This window comes from Trachemys scripta, chromosome 1 (assembly GCF_013100865.1).
Source record: "Trachemys scripta elegans isolate TJP31775 chromosome 1, CAS_Tse_1.0, whole genome shotgun sequence".
NCBI lineage: Eukaryota > Metazoa > Chordata > Testudines > Emydidae > Trachemys > Trachemys scripta.
In genome coordinates this window covers 338,373,830-338,391,964 of record NC_048298.1, presented here as the reverse complement: position 1 = coordinate 338,391,964, position 18,135 = coordinate 338,373,830, and the positions used below count along the sequence as shown (strand labels likewise).

The following is an 18,135-nucleotide window of genomic DNA, read 5'->3' as shown; positions in this document are numbered from 1 at the left end:
ATGTTGAGAAGGTCCCCAGAGCAATGGCAATATTAGGGGATCCCTAGCACATGGCAGCTTGTACAGTGGTCGCAGCCCCAGCAATCTAGTGCCCCCTCAGTGTCCGTAGCAGTGAGTACCCATGAATCTAGCCTCAGAACTTTCCCCTGGAGAGAGAACCAAAGGAACAGAAGCGTGTCTTGCCAATTTGCAAGTGCTCACATAAAAGGCAACGGAACCCCATTGGATGTGGCTTGGTGTCTCCTGGGGTTTAATAAGGATGAATTAAATACTTCTGCATTGCGAGGCCTGGCAGATCGGTGATTCACACAGATTCAGCGTGACCAGAGGAACCTCCAAGGGAGAGATACATGACTGCTGCAGCCAGGTGAGATCGATGGATGGGGTGAGAGTTTTGCTTCTGAATGGGAACAGGAGCCTTTCCTTAGATTGTCAGTGTCATGGGACCATCTTTGTGTTCTAGAATATAGGAGCGGCCATAATGGGTCAGACCAATGGTCCATCTAGCCCAATGTCCTGTCTTCCCACAGTGGCCAGTGCATCTATATCGAGCCTACCACAATGGTGCCCTGATCCATGACATGACTGAGACTCCTAGACACTAAGATAATATAGATTATACATAATAAAAATATACTAATCTGCTGTGCCTTGAAAGCAAAGTTTGTGCCACTGACCCACACGTGGCAGGATTCACAGCTCTCTTTGAACATAAGCCTGTATCTTGAAGAACTCGTCTCGTTTTCATTGTTAATGTGATTTCTGCTCTGAGAAGCAAGTAGGGGAAAACAGCCCCTTTTTAGTCATTGCTCTGTTCTCTGTGTATGGTGCCACCTCTGCTCCTGTGGGGTGACGCCCACCTCTGTGCAGAGGGCCAGCACAAAGTCTAGGTACAGGTGTAACACCGACAGACCCCAGTCGTCAGCGGGCAGGATCAAACCAGGGACCTCTGGAGTTTAGCGCATGAGCCTCTACTGCATGAGCTAAAAGCCACCTGCCTGTTAGCTAAGGCTGTAGACCAGACTGGTTTTATCTCTTTCTAAGTGGTGTCAGTGCCATCAGATGGGACAGAGCACCACACCCAGGAGGCGTGTGGGTTACACATGCATCTAGTCTGAATTCCTGCATAGCACCAGTCAGATAATTTTAAAATGGAGCTTACATTCTAGGAAGGCATCCAATCTTCATTTTAAAATTCCAGTGATGTGTTCCAATGGTGAGTTACCCTCGGATAGAAACGTGGGCCTGATTTCCAGTCAGAATTTATCTAGCTTCCGCTGCTGCCACTGGATCTTATCTGCTAGATCAAACAGCCCTTCTACTACTTGAAAACGTCTTCCCCCATTGGTGCTTATCATGGTACTTCTTAACCTTTTCTTGCATAAGCTAAACAGACTGAATTCCTTCGGAGAGAGACACGGTGGGAGAGGGAATATCTTTATTGGACCAACTTCTGTTGGTGGTGAGCTTAATCCCATAAGTCTCTCACTGCAAGGCAGGCTTCCCACTCCCCAAATCATTTTTGTGGCTTTTCTCTGAACCCTCTCCAATTTTTCAACGTGCTTTTCAAAATGTGGCTGCCAGAACCGCACACAGTGTTCTGGTGTCAGTCTCAGCAATACCAACCACAGAGGTAAAATCAACTCCCTACTCCTACTCCGTAGTCCAGTTTTGCTACCTACAAGGATCATGTCAGCCGCCACAGCATTGCACCAGAAGTTCATATTCAGTTGATGATCCACCACGCCCCTACGTCCTTTTCAGAGTCGCTACCTTCCACAATACAGTCTCCCATCCCGTAAGCGTGAGTTATCGGCTTTTTCCTTAGATACCTGACCTCACATTTGGCTGTATGAATATGCAAGTGTTTATGCTCCACTTACTAGTTGATCCAGATCACGCCATATCAGTGACCTGTTCACATCATTATTTACCACCCAACCAATCTTTGCGTCATCAGCACGCTTTTCTTCTAGATCACTGATAAAAATGCACGGGGCTTGTGCTGCACAGGGGTGAATTTCCCTCCGTGCCTTTAACCTAGAGTTGGTTGAAAATTTTTCGCCAAAGCCGTTTTCTATCTGAAAATGCCATTTTTGACAAAACTGATTTTTTTGGTGTGAAATCATATCAGTTTTGGTGATGATAGTGATCGCTTGCTCTCCATGTCCACTGAGGGTAGGACATAGCTGGCTTCGTTTGCAACAAGGGAGATTTAGGTTAGATATTAGGAAAAACTTTCTAACTATAGCAACAGCTCAATTCTGGAATAGATTACCAAAGGAGGTTGTAGAATCCCCATCACTGGAGGTTTTTAAGAACAGGTTACACAAACACCTATCAGGGATGGTCTAGGAATACTTGGTCCTGACTCAGTGGGGGGGGTGGAATGGCTGAGATGACCTCTTCAGGTACCTTCCAGCCCTACATTTCTATTATGTCTGTGAAATTTTGTTGAGAAAAAAATTGAGGAAAAATGTTTTTAAAATATGAAAACATTTTGGACCCTTTTGGAATGAAGCATTTCAATTTTTCATTTCAGAACAACTTTTCTTTCCAAAATGTACTTTAGTTTATATAAAAGTCATTTTAAAATTGAAAGGCTGTTTGCCAGAAGCTAGGAATGGGTGACAGGGATTGATCACTTGATGATTCCCTGCTCTGTTCATTCCCTCTGGGGCACCTGGAATTGGCCACTGTCGGAAGACAGGAGACTGGGCTAGATGGACCTTTGCTCTGACTCGGTATGATCGTTCTTATGGGTAAAAAATGTAAGTGCAACATTTCAAATTTAAAGAAATGAAACATTTTGATTGGCCTACAATGAATTTATTTTTAAAATTTCATTTCACAAGAAACATTTAAAATTTTGGCTTTTTGTCTTGATTTGGGACCAAAACAAACTCCAAATCTCAAACTTTGTGCCGGGATGGACAATCTGTTTTCCCACCAGTTCTGTTTGAAACATTTCATGACATTTAAACAATGATTAAATGTCTTTTCTCTTTTTATTCGTAGAAAACAAACCTCTTCGAAATGGCCTTGGCTCTTTCCAATCACACCAGCTCCAGCTCATCGTCTTTCAGCCTTATGGGCATCCCAGGGCTGGAAGCTTCCCATGTCTGGATGGGAATCCCTTTCTGTTCCATGTACATCATTGCGCTGCTAGGAAACAGCATGATTCTGATTATTGTCAGGTTAGATCAGACCCTCCATGAACCCATGTACTATTTCCTGTGCATGCTCGCGGCCATCGATTTAGTCATGGCTACTTCCATCGTTCCCAAGATGCTCGGCATATTCTGGCTGAACTCGATGGAGATTGCTTTCGATGCCTGTTTCACGCAGATGTTCTTCGTTCATTCCATCACAGCTGCGGAATCAGGGGTGCTCTTGGCAATGGCCTTTGACAGATATGTCGCCATCTGTTACCCTCTGAGGTACCAGGCCATCTTAACGCGCCAAAAGGTGACACAGATAGGCCTGGCCATTCTGCTGAGAGCTGGCCTTGTCATGACTCCGGTCACCTGGATGATGAAGCGCTTACCCTACTGCGGCTCCACCGTGATTGCCCATTCGTACTGCGAGCACATGGCTGTGGTGAAGCTGGCCTGCGCAGATCCCCGAGCCATCAGTCAGTACTGCGTGGTTGGGCCCACGCTCCTCGTCGGGACTGACACAGCCTTCATCTCCGTGTCTTACGGAATGATCCTTCGAGCTGTCCTGCGGCTTGCCGAGAAGGAAGCGCGCCTCAAGGCCATTGGCACCTGCGGATCCCACCTCTGCGTGATGCTGCTCTATTATCTTCCAGGGATGGCTTCCATATACACACAGAGCTTTGGCCAGGGGGTGGCTCGCTGGACTCAGGTTCTGCTGGCCGACCTCTACCTCACCCTTCCCCCCATGCTAAACCCGGTCATTTACAGCATGAGGACAAAGCAGGTGCAGGACGCAGTGCTGAAGGTATTTGGGCCCAAGAAGGATCTGGTCTAAGGAGTGTGATCAGTTGTTCACCGGGTCTATTCAGCAAGGAGGCGATTCTGCCAACCTCACTCACACAGCGTAGCCACGACAGAATCACTGGGACTACTGGAGAAGTAAGGAGCGTCTCGACACGAGTGAGCATAGCAGAATCTGACTCAGAATAAGAGGCAGTTTCGTCTAATGGTTAGACCACAAGACTGGGTGTCAAGAGATCTAGGCTCTCTTCCTGGCTCTGACACTAATCTGCTGTGTGAACATAAGAACATAAGAAAGGCCGTACTGGGTCAGACCAAAGGTCCATCCAGCCCAGGATCCTGTCTGCTGACAGTGGCCAATGCCAGGTGCCCCAGAGGGAGTGAAGCTAACAGGTAATGATCAAGTGATCTCTCTCCTGCCATCCATCTCCACCCTCTGACAAACAGGGGCTAGGGACACCATTCCTTACCCATGCTGGCTAATAGCCATTAATGGACTTAACCTCCATGAATGTATCCAGTTCTCTTTTAAACCCTGTTATAGTCCTAGCCTTCACAACCTCCTCAGGCAAGGAGTTCCACAGGTTGACTGTGCACTGTGTGAAGAAGAACTTCCTTTTATTTGTTTTAAACCTGCTGCCCATGGGCACATCACTCCACACACACACACCCATTCCGTCCCTCAGTTTCCCCTCTCCACCCTCTGTCTGTCCCGGCTAGTTAGACTGAAAATTCTTTGGAGCAGATATGTCATACTGTGTCTGTACAGTACCCAGCATAACCAGGCCCTGATCTGGAGTCTCTGCTGCAATACAAACAATGAATAATAATTATCTGCATAAAATAAATTACATTTGGAATCCAGAGCAATGCAGAATCGTTCCCTACAGTGTATCTGACAGCTTGTTTAAACCACACTAGTTAAGGTCACAGAACAGTGTCCATTGTGATCATCTGTATTCATGGTGCCAGAACTTCAGGGAACATGAACCATTTGCCTGCCACGAGGAGTGGCGTCTGCCTTGAGATGGTTGGGGGTTTTTTGGTGAAGATTTTGACTGACAAGAGTGCAGCCGTGGCTGAGTTTTGAGGGGCTTCCATTAGCAAACTATTAATAAAGGTTTCCATTAGCAAATTATCAGGCTCAGATCTGTTTTGGTGGGGGAGGGGGGCAGATAATTCAGAAACAGCTGAACTCGTATGCTTGACATTGTCCTGGTTCTGCGCAAGGTACATGACAATATTTGCATTTCAGTAGGCCCCAGAGGCCCCGATCAGGGTCCGCTTGTGCTACGTGTCTGTAACAGGGTCAGCCTCCTCCTGAGGACCCCTCCTAGCCAGGATGGTTCTGCAGTGCCTTGCCTCAGTTTCCCCTTCAGCTCAGGCCCCCTTAAGAACTGCACATCACAGACCAATGGTGATTAAAACTCTCCCTCTCTGGGCATCCAATTTATTTAGTCCCCACACATGGCTCCTCCAGGTCCCAGCCCCAGGTCAGTGCTTCTCTCCCCTTGAGCTAGGAGCCCCCAGTCCTTGCTCCCGGAGCTGGGTTCAGTTCGAACTGTCATCTATCCTCCACAGCTTCCAGCTGCAGCTCCCCAGGCTTCTGCCCCGCCCAGCGCTCTCAGCCCTCCAGAGCTGGAGTCAACCCCTCGCTCTCCGTCAGACATCTCCCTTCTATCCCTAGGCCTGGCCTGGCTTTGTTAGTCACATGACCAAAGCCATCTGCCCATCTCGGGAGGTGAGCTGCTCCTGTAGAGGTAGCCGAAGGCCCCGTTTCCGCTTCAAGGACCAGCCACCCTGTGACAATGCCCTACACACCCTTGAGAAGAAAAACAGTCCCTGCCCCAAAGTCCTGACGATCTTAGCACCCCACGAGAGACGCTGCATGGACTTTGGCCGTCAAATGCAGACATTGTGACGGCTGGAAGATAAACGGTGGAACCTGTGCAGAAAGAAGCATTGCCGGCCGCCACGTTGTCCTCCTAAATAATTCCCCTGCCGCCTGGGGGATTGCACCTTTCAGCCACATGTCCTTGGGCTGTCGCTTAGCCACACTGTACAGATTTAACTCTTTGAACCTTTGCTCACAGCGCCCCCCTCAGCCTTAGTCACTTCTGTCGCTCTTCTTGGAGCTGCGTCTACATGTGATACCCAACTGAAGGTGATGGGATTCCTGGAATAGCCACTACTGGGTAAAAGTCACCACTTAAGTCCCATTAAGAACCTGGTGCCTTGGTCTTGTACTGGTCCCTCTGCATCAGGGTGAATGTCACCCCTAGAGAGGAGTTATATCACCCTGCTGCTCCGTGATCGTGTGTCTCATTTGCATGCCACCAAAATATCAGTGACTCTCTTCAGAGCGGTGGCATGATGCAAACTCATGTCTGGCTGAGGCCCACTGATGCCCTGCAGGGGCGGCTCTATGTATTTTGAGATCCCAAGCACGGCAGTCAGGCGGCTTTCGGCGGCATGCCTGCAGGAGGTCCACTGGTAACGCGGATTTGGCAGCATGCCTGTGGGAGGTCCACTGGTCCCGCGCCTTCGGCGTACCCGCCGCCAAATTGCCGCCGAAGCCGCAGGACTGGCGGACCTCCCGCAGGCATGCCGCTGAAGGCAGCCTGACTGCCACCCTCATGGCGACCGGCAGGCCGCCCCCCGTGGCTTGCCGCCCCACGCACGCGCTTCATGCGCTGGTGCCTGGAGCCGCCCCTGATACCCTGGCCTGTCCATCAGCCATCCCTGGTTCCCAGGTTTTCCCCTCCACTCGGTGTGCATTTCAATGTATTGTCCCCCGGATGAAGCACGTGGGTTACATTGTCTAAGCTGGATCTTGTGGTAGTTCCTGGCTGCGTTTCCTAGTCACGGAGGTCCGTCTGCAATCACCGGTCAGCCCCAAGTGCACTCACACCCAGGAACAGAGATGGCAGTTGGGTTTGAACAGAAACCCTGGGGGATCTCCGTCAGTGTAACCCTGAAAAACAAGAGAGAGACACCTGCAGAGCTCGGAACTAAAGGAAACAATGGACTGTCATGCCGAAGGGAGAGGGCCAGACACACTGAGGGGAGGTGTGTAGTGTAGCACCAGGTGAGGAGTCAAGGAGTCTTGAGTTTTAATCCCAGCTCGGCAATGGATTTTCTGTGTGACACAGAGAAATCTCTTAAAAGGAGAATGTCAGGTGTTTAGATAAGACTGTACTGAAGGATAGATAGATAGATAGATAGATAGATAGATAGATAGATAGATAGATAGATAGATAGATAGATAGATAGATGGGGGTAGGGAATAGGTGGATACACAACATTTAGATTTTCTGCAAAGTTTTACAAAACTTCATGGCAAAATTATTTATTATTTATTATTTGTGCTGTATTAGCACCCAGAGGCCCCAGTCATAGAGCAGGGCTCTACTGTGTTAGATACCGTACAACAAGCCATAATAAACAGACAGTCTGTGCCCTGAGGAACTTCCCATCTAAGTATAAAACCAGAGGCAACAGGAGACACCCATTGTCAAGTTTCCTGTCCGCATCACGGCAAAGAAGAGTTTTAAGGAGGCCTTTGAAGGAGAACCACACGGTGGCTTTGTGCATGTTAACTCACTTTGCGTATGTACTTTAATGCAGCAAAATAAATGTTTCCTGGTGTGGGTGGGTGGGTAGGTGTGTGTGTGTGTGTGTGTGTGTGTGTGTGTGTGTGTGTGTGTGTGTGTGTGTGCGCAAACACTGAGTTTATGGTGAGTGCAGAGGATTCAGGAATTAAAGCAGACTAGAAATAAATTCGTAAATCTATATTCATGGACCAAGCCGAAGGAAACATAAAAAGCAAACAAACAAATTGCACGCGGGCTGAAGCAGAAATTAGATTTTTTAAATGTTCCCAATTCTTGGTGAGTTTTCACCAACCTGGGTGCATTTTTTTTTTAGGACATGATCTCTAGAGTGACAGTCTCTTTGACGGGGGCTCAGTTTCCCCATTTGTAAAAGACGGCTCATCGTGCTAGGGCTTGAAGTGAGCTGCAGTGAGTTATTCCAGCACCGCCCGGGGAGAGCAGTTACTCCCTTCCAGAGCTACTTTTCAAGCTACAGATATTGGCCTCAAGTCTGAACTGCCCCCGATATGCACTGAGCACAGTGAAGGGACGGAGGTACATCAAATTCAAGGTCTTGGTCCTTGTTCAATGGCCTACGCCCAGCATCTCTTAAAGATCACCTCAAAGTCTGGGCTGAAGACCATGGTCAACAACTCAACTCCCCTGGCCCAATGGAACGCACGACATTAAGGGCGAAGCGCAGCAGTGAGGGAGACAGAGCGTTCTTGTGGTCCAGCCTGAGACTGTGAAACAGACTCCCCAGAGCTAAGGACCATCCCAAACTTCTCCCCACTGCGCTCCAAGTGCACAGTGCATTTCTTTGACCGGTCTTCTCTAACATAAACATGAAAATATGACCACGATAAAACACCCTCCCGCACACACTTCTTCTCCTGGGGAGGGGACGAAAACAAATGTGTGACAACCGTTAACGTAATGCACTACAGGAAGGAGCTCAGAGACTATGGTGCTGAGCCTGGTGTAAGACACTGAGTAGTGCAAGGGAGCCATTGATATCTCCTCAGTCCTATGGCCTGTACAGTTCAGAGCAGCCTCGGGGCTGCTCTAAACACCACCAGTGGAATATGGCCCCAAAGGTCCAGGTCCCCTGCTGGGGATTGCTGGAGCACAGTAACATTCTGACCATGCTCCTTTCCTCCTGTCAAGTCCCCAGTACCCGCCATACCAAGGACTGGGAAAGGGGCCAGGAGTAGGAGCTAGCTACACTGGCTCCATGACACTCAGGGATTCCCCCACTCCTGAGGAATCCCCACATTTTAATCTACTGGTTTTTTGTCTCCTTTGTGCTGCCAGAGTAGCCCAAAAGGACAATATCACAGGAGAGACTCTCAGCCCTTCCAGTTTTGTTGGTTGTGAAGAAAGCTTGGGAGGGTGATGTGATGCAAGCCAGGGCTCAGAGGAGGTGGCTCAGCCAGTAGACCATTGCCAGGAGATCCAAGGTTGAGGTCCTTCGATGGTCACATGCAGGACATCCTTTCATACCCAGCTGCTGGATGGGGAACTCCCTTAGGTCCTGCTCTAGTGTGTGGCTCCTACCTGACAGACTTTCAGAAGAGAGGTTTTTTTTCTGAGGAAAAGTTACACAGAAAGTTGCAACCAACACCACAATCATTTGCACCACCCCATCCTAGTACTTTCCAGATCCGGGGGCTAGCAAAGCAAAGCAGGGCAGCGAGAACTAATTTAGGGTCAATACCACTTATCCTTCACTGCCTTAGACTAGCACGGTTGGAGAGGCCATAGTCACCAGAGACTCCCATCTGGTGGAGAGATCCCAGAAGATTTAACTGGGGTGAATTATAAAGACTCCTGCAACGTTTGTCCTGACATTTCAGAATCACGCCCGCACACAGGCAGAGCACCCCCAAAGAGATAAGGAGGGACAGCCACAAGACTCGCACGGAGGTAGGTGACTGTAGGGTTATTTGGATGGAACGGGGGGAGGCGGGGCGAGAAAGGCTCATTGGAAAGTGCTCTGTTGCTGGGTGACTGAGAGGGAGCTAGGTTAAAGGGCAGTGTTTCTCCCAGGCTTTGCAGACTGAGGTTGCTTCAGCATTTGCGGTGTGTGTGATCTCACAATTAGAGCTAGGCCAAAAACAAACAAAAAAAGCAATTACACTTTGGTGGACATTTTTAATTTATTTTTACATTCCCCCCCCCCCCCCAAAATTTACAATGAAAATGTTTCCATTTTTTTTTCAATGAAAAATCAAAACCAAAACTAGGAAATACTCCCTTTTTGAAATCTGTTTTCAGTTACAATTTTTGTTTTCAGTAAAAAAAAAATACTATTTAAAAATAAGAATCAAACATTTTTATCAAAAAAATATTTTTGTATGGAAAATTGAATGTTCAGGTTGCTGTGTCGGGGGTGTTGTTTTTTTCAGCCACAAACCAGAAAATCTGGAGCAAAATGAAAATGTTCTGCAAAAGTCATTTTTCACTGGAAAAATATTTTAACCAAAAAATGTTGTCTGGCTTTACTCCCTGTGTGTAGGGAAAACGCGCCCTGCCCTGCGGGAAATCCCAGAATTTACAGCTAATAAGTGATTAGAAATAAGTTCCCAAGATAAGATGTGACATGGAGAATGGCGAGGCAATAGCACTGAAGACTAAAGCATGATTCTGGTTTTTAAAATGAAATGGACCAGATCATTGCTGTTAGAAACCATAATGATAAACCTGCCCCAAACAGAGTTTCTGAACTCCAGAAAGAAAGAAGAATCAGAGCTTCTAAATCCCTTGAGGAACTGGCTATTAACCATCTATTTTATGTGGAAAATGCAGAGATGTGGTGATGGTGGGATTCATTACAACAGCCTGGATGGAAATGTTCTCATTGCTTATACACCAATGCTAGGAGTCTTGGTAATAAGCGAAAGGAATTGGAATTCTTATCAATGAAAAGATATGTGATATAATTGGCATTACTGAAACCTGGAGGGACAGTTTGCATGATGGGAATGTTAAAAACACTGGTTACAACCTGTTTAGCAAGTAAGAGAGGTGTGGGGGGGGGTTATGGTGAAGGTGCTGTATAAATCCATGGTACGCCCACATCTTAAATATGGCGTGCAGATGTGGTCGCCCCATCTCAAAAAAGATATATTGGAATTGGAAAAGGTATAGAAAAAGGCAACAAAAATGTACAGGGGTATGGAACGGCTGCAATATGAGGAGAGATTTATAAGATTGGGACTTTTTGAGCTTGGAAAAGAGGCGACTAAGAGGGGATATGATTGAAGTCTATAAAATCATGACTGAGGTGGAGAAAGTAGATAAGGAAGTGTTGTTTACTTCTTCTCATAACACAAGGACTAGGGGTCACCAAATGAAATTAATAGGCGGCAGGTTTAAAACAAACAAAAGGAAATATTTTTTCACACAACAAACAGTTAACCTGTGGAACTCTTTGCCAGAGGATGTTGTGAAGGCCAAGACTATAACAGGGTTCAAAAAAGAACTAGATAAATTCATGGAGGATAGGTCCATCAATGTCTATTAGCCAGGATGGGCAGGGATGGTGTCCCTAGCCTCTGTTTGCCAGAAGCTGGGAATGGGCAACAGGGGTGGATCACTGGATGATTACCTGTTCTGTTCATTCCCTCTGGGGCACCTGGTATTTGTCACTGTCGGAGGACAGGATGCTGGGCTAGATGGACCTTTGGTCTGACCCAGTCTGGCCGTTGATAGATAGATAGATAGATAGATAGATAGATAGATAGATAGATAGATAGATAGATAGATAGATAGATAGATATCAAACTTTTAATTGTTCACATCCTTGATTATGTTCTTAACTCACAGTTCTGGATGCACCCGCTGTAATTTGCAATGATCAAACAGCTGCAATTCTCTCTGGTTCATTTTGCCATGGACATATCAGGCTAGATTCACCCCTGGCACAACGCACTGCAGTAGCTGTACAGGGGCGTAGGCTGATCAGGGAGTAGCCAGGGCTGTCTGCTGTCTCCAAAACATTATCTTGTGTCCTCAATCCTCATCTTCCTCTTCTTACCTCCAAGCATGCGGTGGGATCCTCGCAGCGGCTCATGGGTCTCCCGATTGCACTTGGTTCATGGAAGGTGGCTGGGGAAAGAGGGCAGGGCAGGGAAGTCTCTGTGCCTTACACTCCCCATCGGTCAGTACAATAGCAACTGTGGGCCCCAGCTGAGATCAGGGCCTCACCATGCTCGGAGCTGTACATACACATGTGCATGCTAGAGAGTCCTTGTCCTGAAGAGCTTAGAAAGGAAATAGACAAGACAGACAAAGGGGGGGAAACTCAGGCCCGAAGCAAGGAAGCGACTGGCCCAAGGTGACCCAGCATGTCAGTGGCAGAGCCCAGGGCAGCATTCAGGTCTCCTGACTTGCTGTCCAGTGCCCTCCCTACTAGACCACTGTGCCTCTCCAGACCATGCTGCCAATTTAGGAGCATAACTTAAGACACCGAGCTTTGAACACTTTGGCCTGAATAAACCAAATGAGCTTGTGCTAGGTTTGAAAAATGTCCAGCGCCCTGAAAAAATCCCAGCCCTTCAATTATTGTATTGCAGGGAAAGAACTTCTGCAAATCGACTGATCCGCACCTGCTGTAGGTCATGTCAACCTTCAATCAGACCTGCCCTAACCCCTCTACGTTCCTGCTGACCGGCATCCCCGGCCTGGAATCTGAGCACATCTGGATCTCCATCCCATTCTGCCTCATGTATGTGATTGCTCTGCTAGGAAATGGTACTGTCCTCTTCGTTGTAAAGCAGGAGGAGACCCTCCATGAGCCCATGTACTATTTCCTGTCCATGCTGGCTGTCATTGATCTGGTCTTCTCAACTGCCGTTGTCCCCAAAATGCTGAGCATCTTCTGGCTGGATTCCAGAGAGATCAGCTTCGAGGCTTGCTTCCTCCAGATGTTCTTCATCCACACCTTCACTGTAGTGGAGTCAGGGGTGCTCTTGGCCATGTCTTTAGACCGATACGTGGCTATCTGCAACCCCTTGAGATACAATACTATCGTAACCAGCCCAAAGATTGCCCAGATTGGGCTGCTGTCACTTGCTAGGGGGGTGGGGGTCGTGACGCCCTTAACCTGCCTTCTAACCAGTCTGCCCTACTGTAAAATGAATGTCATCCCTCATTCCTATTGCGAGTACATGGCTGTGATGGAGCTGGCCTGCGCAGACTCGGCAGTCACCGACCTGTACAGCATCGTTGTGGCCACAGCCCTAGTGGGGACAGACTTCGTCTTCATCGCCTTCTCTTACGGCATGATCCTCCACTCCGTCCTACGGCTCTCGTCTCAGGAGGCACGTCTCAAGGCCTTCAGCACCTGTGGCTCCCATGTCTGCGTCATCCTGCTCTTCTACTTGGGAGGGCTCCTTTCTCTGTACCTGCATATTTTTAAGCTCGGCCTTGCTCCTCACACCCAAGTCTTGGTGGCTGACCTGTACCTCATCGTTCCCCCCATGCTAAACCCAGTCATCTACGGCATTAAGTCCAAGCAGATCCGGAAACGGGTCTTTAAGCTCTTTGGCCAACGAAAGATCTTAGCAGAACCCAGTATCTAGGGTGGCCACTGACGCAGCCCCAGAACCTCCCCTCCATTGTCCCTGCCCTCTCCTGCGTGTCCCCGCCCCCACCAGCATGACATTGCATGCACAGTGCATGTGAGCTCACACCAGCGGGGACAGAGCAACACACTCTGCAAAACAGCATCCTCCGTGCATGATACCAGAGATAACCACGGCTGGTTTGATATCAGCACCGGACAGGGGGCAAACCATACAAAACCAGGTCTGTCTGGATTAAAACCAAATGAATGGCTTGTCTATCAGTATCCCACCTGCTACAGTATGGGGCCAGATGTCAAGAGACGCTAAGCAGCCCTGACTCCCATTGAAGTCAATGGGACCAATCCTGTGGGGTATTGGGGGAGGGATCAGTGGTTTCAGCATTGGCCTGCTAAACCCAGGGTTGTGAGTTCAATCCTTGAGGGGGCCACTTAGGGATCTGGGGCAAAAATCAGTACTTGGTCCTGCTAGTGAAGGCAGGGGGCTGGACTCAATGACCTTTCAGGGTCCCTTCCAGTTCTAGGAGATAAGTGTATCTCCATATTTTTATTTTATTTTATTTTTATTTAGCTATTGCTATCACCATCTGGCTTCTCAGCAGAGCTGTCTGAAAAGTCAGTACACATTTTTGGAAATGTTTTGTAACATTTGATTGGACCGTTTTCTCCCAGGGTTTGCTATTCCGATGCGTTGTTTTAAAATGCCAATGACATTTTTGGAAATCATGTCAGTGCCATTTTTTTTTAAATGTTGATTTTTATTTTTAAATGTCAACACCAGTTTTTGAAAGTTCGATGAGGTTCTTTTGAAAATTCCAGCCGGCTCTCTGGCTGGTTGAAAAATACCATGAGTTCTTTGTCCAATGTTTTTATTGGGTTCCAAAATTTGGAATTTTTTTCGACGTTATTTGAAAAATCAAAGACTGGTGACCATTTTGACGTGGCAGGATTTGACCCCTTGGGCATTGCAGGGGAGCATTTTCTAAAGCACCACTTAAGGGTACATCCACAGTCTGCAGCAGTGAGCCTGCTAGCCCAGGGCTACTGGCTGTGGCTCGGGGGGGCGGGGAGCTCGTGTTTCCATGCTAAAAATAGCTGCGTAGAGAGCTGAGACGAGGGCTTTGAAGCCTAGTGAGGGGAGCCGTGCTTCAGAACCTGAGCTCCAGCCCGAGCCACGCCTTAAAACCACTGTCCACGCAGCTATTCATAACACGGCCGCATGAGTCCCGCGACCCGACGTGTGTCAACCCACGCTCAGAGGCTCCCTGCCGCTGACTGTGGAGACGTGCCACAAGTGACCAAGTCCTGTTGGGACTGACGGGTAAAATTTACAAAAGTGATTGAGGGACATTGGGCCAGATTTTTAATGGTATTTAGGTGCCTAAAGATGCAAATAGGCCCCTGGATGCTTCTGAAAATCCCAGTAGGGACCTACCTGCATCGTGAGGTGCCTAAATTGTTTAAAAATCTGTCCTGTAGGAGCCTAAGTCTTACTGAAAGTCAATGGGACTTGGACTCCTAAGCCACATATTGAAAATGTGACCCTAAATCTGGTTTGTGTTTCCCTCCAATGCCCCTCCAATGCAATCTCAGATCAACCCCTTCCAGGGGTTATGGCCTTGTCAATCCCATACCCCAGCTATTCCCCAAGGCAAGCGCGTTCAGCTACCCAAATCTATACCAAATCCATACCTAGGCCATGTTCCTACTGGAACCTTGCCACGAACTTCAATAGGGGCAGGACTGGGTCCCGGTCTGTCCTGAACATAGTCTAATGTAGATCCAGCTTATAGGAAGTCTGTTACCCAAAGGGATTCCACAATGACTACTGTAAAACAATGATTTTATTGGCATGGAGTTTTATAATTAAGCACTTTATTGTTTTAGGCATTGTCTGATTATACAGTCTGCTGAAGACCAATACAGCATTATGATAAAGGTAAAGAATAAGTCACTGGGAGATCACCTTGTAAAGAAATTGTAGTTGAGTTGGTTTTGTTTTCACCGAACACCTCACGCATCAGGAGATAATAAACCTGTAACATGGTCATATTGCTGTATACATGTTCCCCCAGACTAGAGTAAATGCTCTGTCTCTATAAGAAAATCTAGGGGCTTCCCTACCCCCAAAGGCAAAAAAACTGCCTTTGATGAGCCTGATTCTGCATTGGCACACAGTCCTTTTCCTCCCCACCTGCCCTACACATGCAAACTTTGAGAGCCAAACTGTGTTTGGGGAACCAATCTTCTGTTTATTTCTACATGGACGCTTCTAGCTAACACAAATCCATGTAGAGCCAGCTTTTGAAACAACTGCAACTGCTCAACAGTTTTCTAATGAAAAATGGGCCTTTTCCCACGATTTTCCGTTTCTTCGATGAAATCAGAAAACCAAACCAATAAACCCTTTTTGGAGTTTTGGTTATTTGGGATTTTGTTGTTGTTTTCAGATTTTCTGGAGGTTTACTGAGTTGTTTTCATGTATTGTTCTTCCTTCCTTCTCTCTTCCCCCACCCCCTTTTCTTCAAAGGCAAAATTGGGGGGAGGAGAAGGGAAAAAACAAAAAATGTGAACAAAATTTTAATAGATGAAAAATCACCTCCTTTCTGAAAGCTGTGCCATGAAAATGGCATGGAAATGTTCAGAGGGGTTTGCAAACTTTTTTTTCTCATTTTTTTTTGACGATCTCTAGAAATGACTTTCTCTGGTGCAAAGGGTGGTGGAGCGTATCTAGAATAGAATAGAAGTCAATACAGAACATGGATTATGGTCCACAGAACATGATTTTAGGAAAGCTTTCCAGCACTGAGCTCTGGGGGGCAGGATGAGCAGCTCACAGCCCACAACGGCCTTTTAGTTAATTCTGCCCACCACACTCCCCGGCAAGGAGGTACTTACAGCTTCTTGTGACTCATTCATAATTGCACACCCGGCATACCCAGTAATTATTTTGTGGGTGCAAATATGTCATCAAGGATCTGAATCCTGAGGAATTCCCAGACACAGACACATCGCACGGCAGGCCTGTGATTTATTCTTACATAGCCCCTCTTCTGGGGCACCCCAATCCTCAGTAGTGATGGAAGCCCCTAATTCCTCTCTCCTTGGGGACTCGGTGACACCCCCACTTAGGACCAATGGCCCTGTGTTTCTAATGGACAGGTGTCGAAACCAATAACAACCTCTATGGCCTGTAGGCTATTCCCATTCACCGGTGCAGTACATCAAAGACACAACACTTTATACCTGGAAAGGAGAGGACTAATGAAAAGAAGGGGAAAGGAACAGGCAAAGGAACCAAGGTTGTTAAATAAGACCCCAACCAATCCCACAGCAACAACTCAAAGCCCACACCCCGGAGTCTGGGCCGTGTCTGGACAGGAAGGCTGGAGCTTGGTGTGAAGGGCTGGTTCCCTCACTGGAAGGCCAGCAACTCTACCTTCAGCTGCATGGAGTCCCTGGCAGCCTTGAGCCCTGGCCATCCCCCAGCTCCTGGTGCAGGGGCGGCCGGCCGGGCTCAGGCATAAGAACATAAGAACAGCCATACCAGGTCAGACCAAAGGTCCCTCTAGCCCAGTATCCTGTCTTCCAACAGTGGACAATGCCAGGTGCCCCAGAGTGAATGAACAGAACAGGTCATCATCAAGTGATCCATCCCCTGTCACCCATTCCCAGCTTCTGGCAAACAGAGGCTAGGGACACCATCCCTGCCTATCCTGGCTAATAGACATTGATGGATCTGTCCTGCATGAATTTATCTAGTTCTTTTTTGAACCCTGTTATAGTCTTGACCTTCACAACGTCCTCTGGCAAGGAGTTCCACAGGTTGACTGTCCGTTGTGTGAAGAAATACTTCCTTTTGTTTGTTTTAAACCTGCTGCCTATTAATTTCATTTGGTGACGCCCAGTTCTTGTGTTATGAGAAGGAGTAAATAACACTTCCTTATTCACTTTCTCAATACCAGTCATGATTTTATAGGCGTCAATCATATCCTCCTTAGTCGTCTCTTTTCCAAGCTGAAAAGTCCCAGTCTTATTAATCTCTTCTCATATGGAAGCTGTTCCATATCCCTAATTATTTTTGTTGCCCTTTTCAGAACCTTTTGCAATTCCAGTATATCTTTTTTGAGATGGGGCGACCACATCTGCACGCAGTATTCAAGGTGTGGCCGTACCATGGATTTATATAGAGGCAATATGATATTTTCTGTCTTATTGTCTATCCCTTTTTTAATGATTCCCAACATTCTGTTCGCTTTTTTGACTGCCACTGCACATTGAGTGGATGTTTTCAGAGAACTATCCACAATGATTCCAAGATCTCCTTCTTGAGTGGTAACAGCTAATTTAGACCCCATCATTTTATACGTATAGTTGGGATTATGTTTTCCAATGTGCACCACTTTGCATTTATCAGACCTCATCGGTGCAGCAGAATCTTTGGGCTTGGCCTTTCTCTTGTGAAGCTGGTGGCTCCAGCTTACTCTCAGGGAGTCAAAATGGCTGTCTCCCCTTCTACTACACAGAGCCACTCTGAGTTTGTGCCTCCTCCAGCCTGTGGCCCTGCAGCCAGCTCTCCCACGGTCACACAATCCCTGCCAGGCTCCACTCATGTGGCCCAGCCATGTGGAGATGCCTTGCCACAAATGGTGTCAGCAGTGGGATTGACTTTGTGGCGAATTGTCCCAGGGCAAGGTAAATCACCCCCACCCCCAAAATGGATGACGTAGTGAGGGTGCCAGTTCAGGCCACGGCAAACACAACAAGAGGCTACCAGGGTCCAGCCAGCTGCCCAACAGGAGTCACTATAGCAACAGCAGGCGATGAATCAACTGCTGATGAGCCAGGCGGCCCAGGATCAAGCCACAGTGCAGGAGGTCTCATAGACTCATAGACTCATAGACTCATAGACATTAAGGTCAGAAGGGACCATTATGATCATCTGGTCTGACCCCCTGCATGCTGCAGGCCGCAAGACCCTTCCCTGTACTCTACC

The 18,135-nt window shown here is 47.7% G+C and overlaps 2 protein-coding genes across 2 annotated transcripts; both read left to right on the top strand.

Moving 5' to 3' along the window:
• Positions 1-443: 443 nt before the first annotated feature.
• On the top strand, positions 444-3,993 carry LOC117883031 (olfactory receptor 52I2-like). Its single transcript, XM_034781997.1, has 2 exons — positions 444-454; positions 3,054-3,993. The coding sequence occupies exon 2, from the start codon at positions 3,091-3,093 to the stop codon at positions 3,991-3,993; it is 903 nt and encodes a 300-aa protein (XP_034637888.1). The 5' UTR covers positions 444-454; positions 3,054-3,090.
• Positions 3,994-12,174: 8,181 nt separating this feature from the next.
• LOC117882946 (olfactory receptor 52K2-like) lies at positions 12,175-13,137 on the top strand. Its single transcript, XM_034781879.1, has one exon. It carries the CDS (start codon positions 12,175-12,177, stop codon positions 13,135-13,137), a length of 963 nt encoding a protein of 320 aa, XP_034637770.1.
• The last annotated feature ends 4,998 nt before the right edge of the window (positions 13,138-18,135 follow it).

Bases quoted from the DNA above. Each gene is read 5' to 3' on its own strand.
- LOC117883031 (XM_034781997.1), top strand. From the start codon at position 3,091: ATGGGCATCCCAGGGCTGGAAGCTTCCCATGTCTGGATGGGAATCCCT.
- LOC117882946 (XM_034781879.1), top strand. From the start codon at position 12,175: ATGTCAACCTTCAATCAGACCTGCCCTAACCCCTCTACGTTCCTGCTG.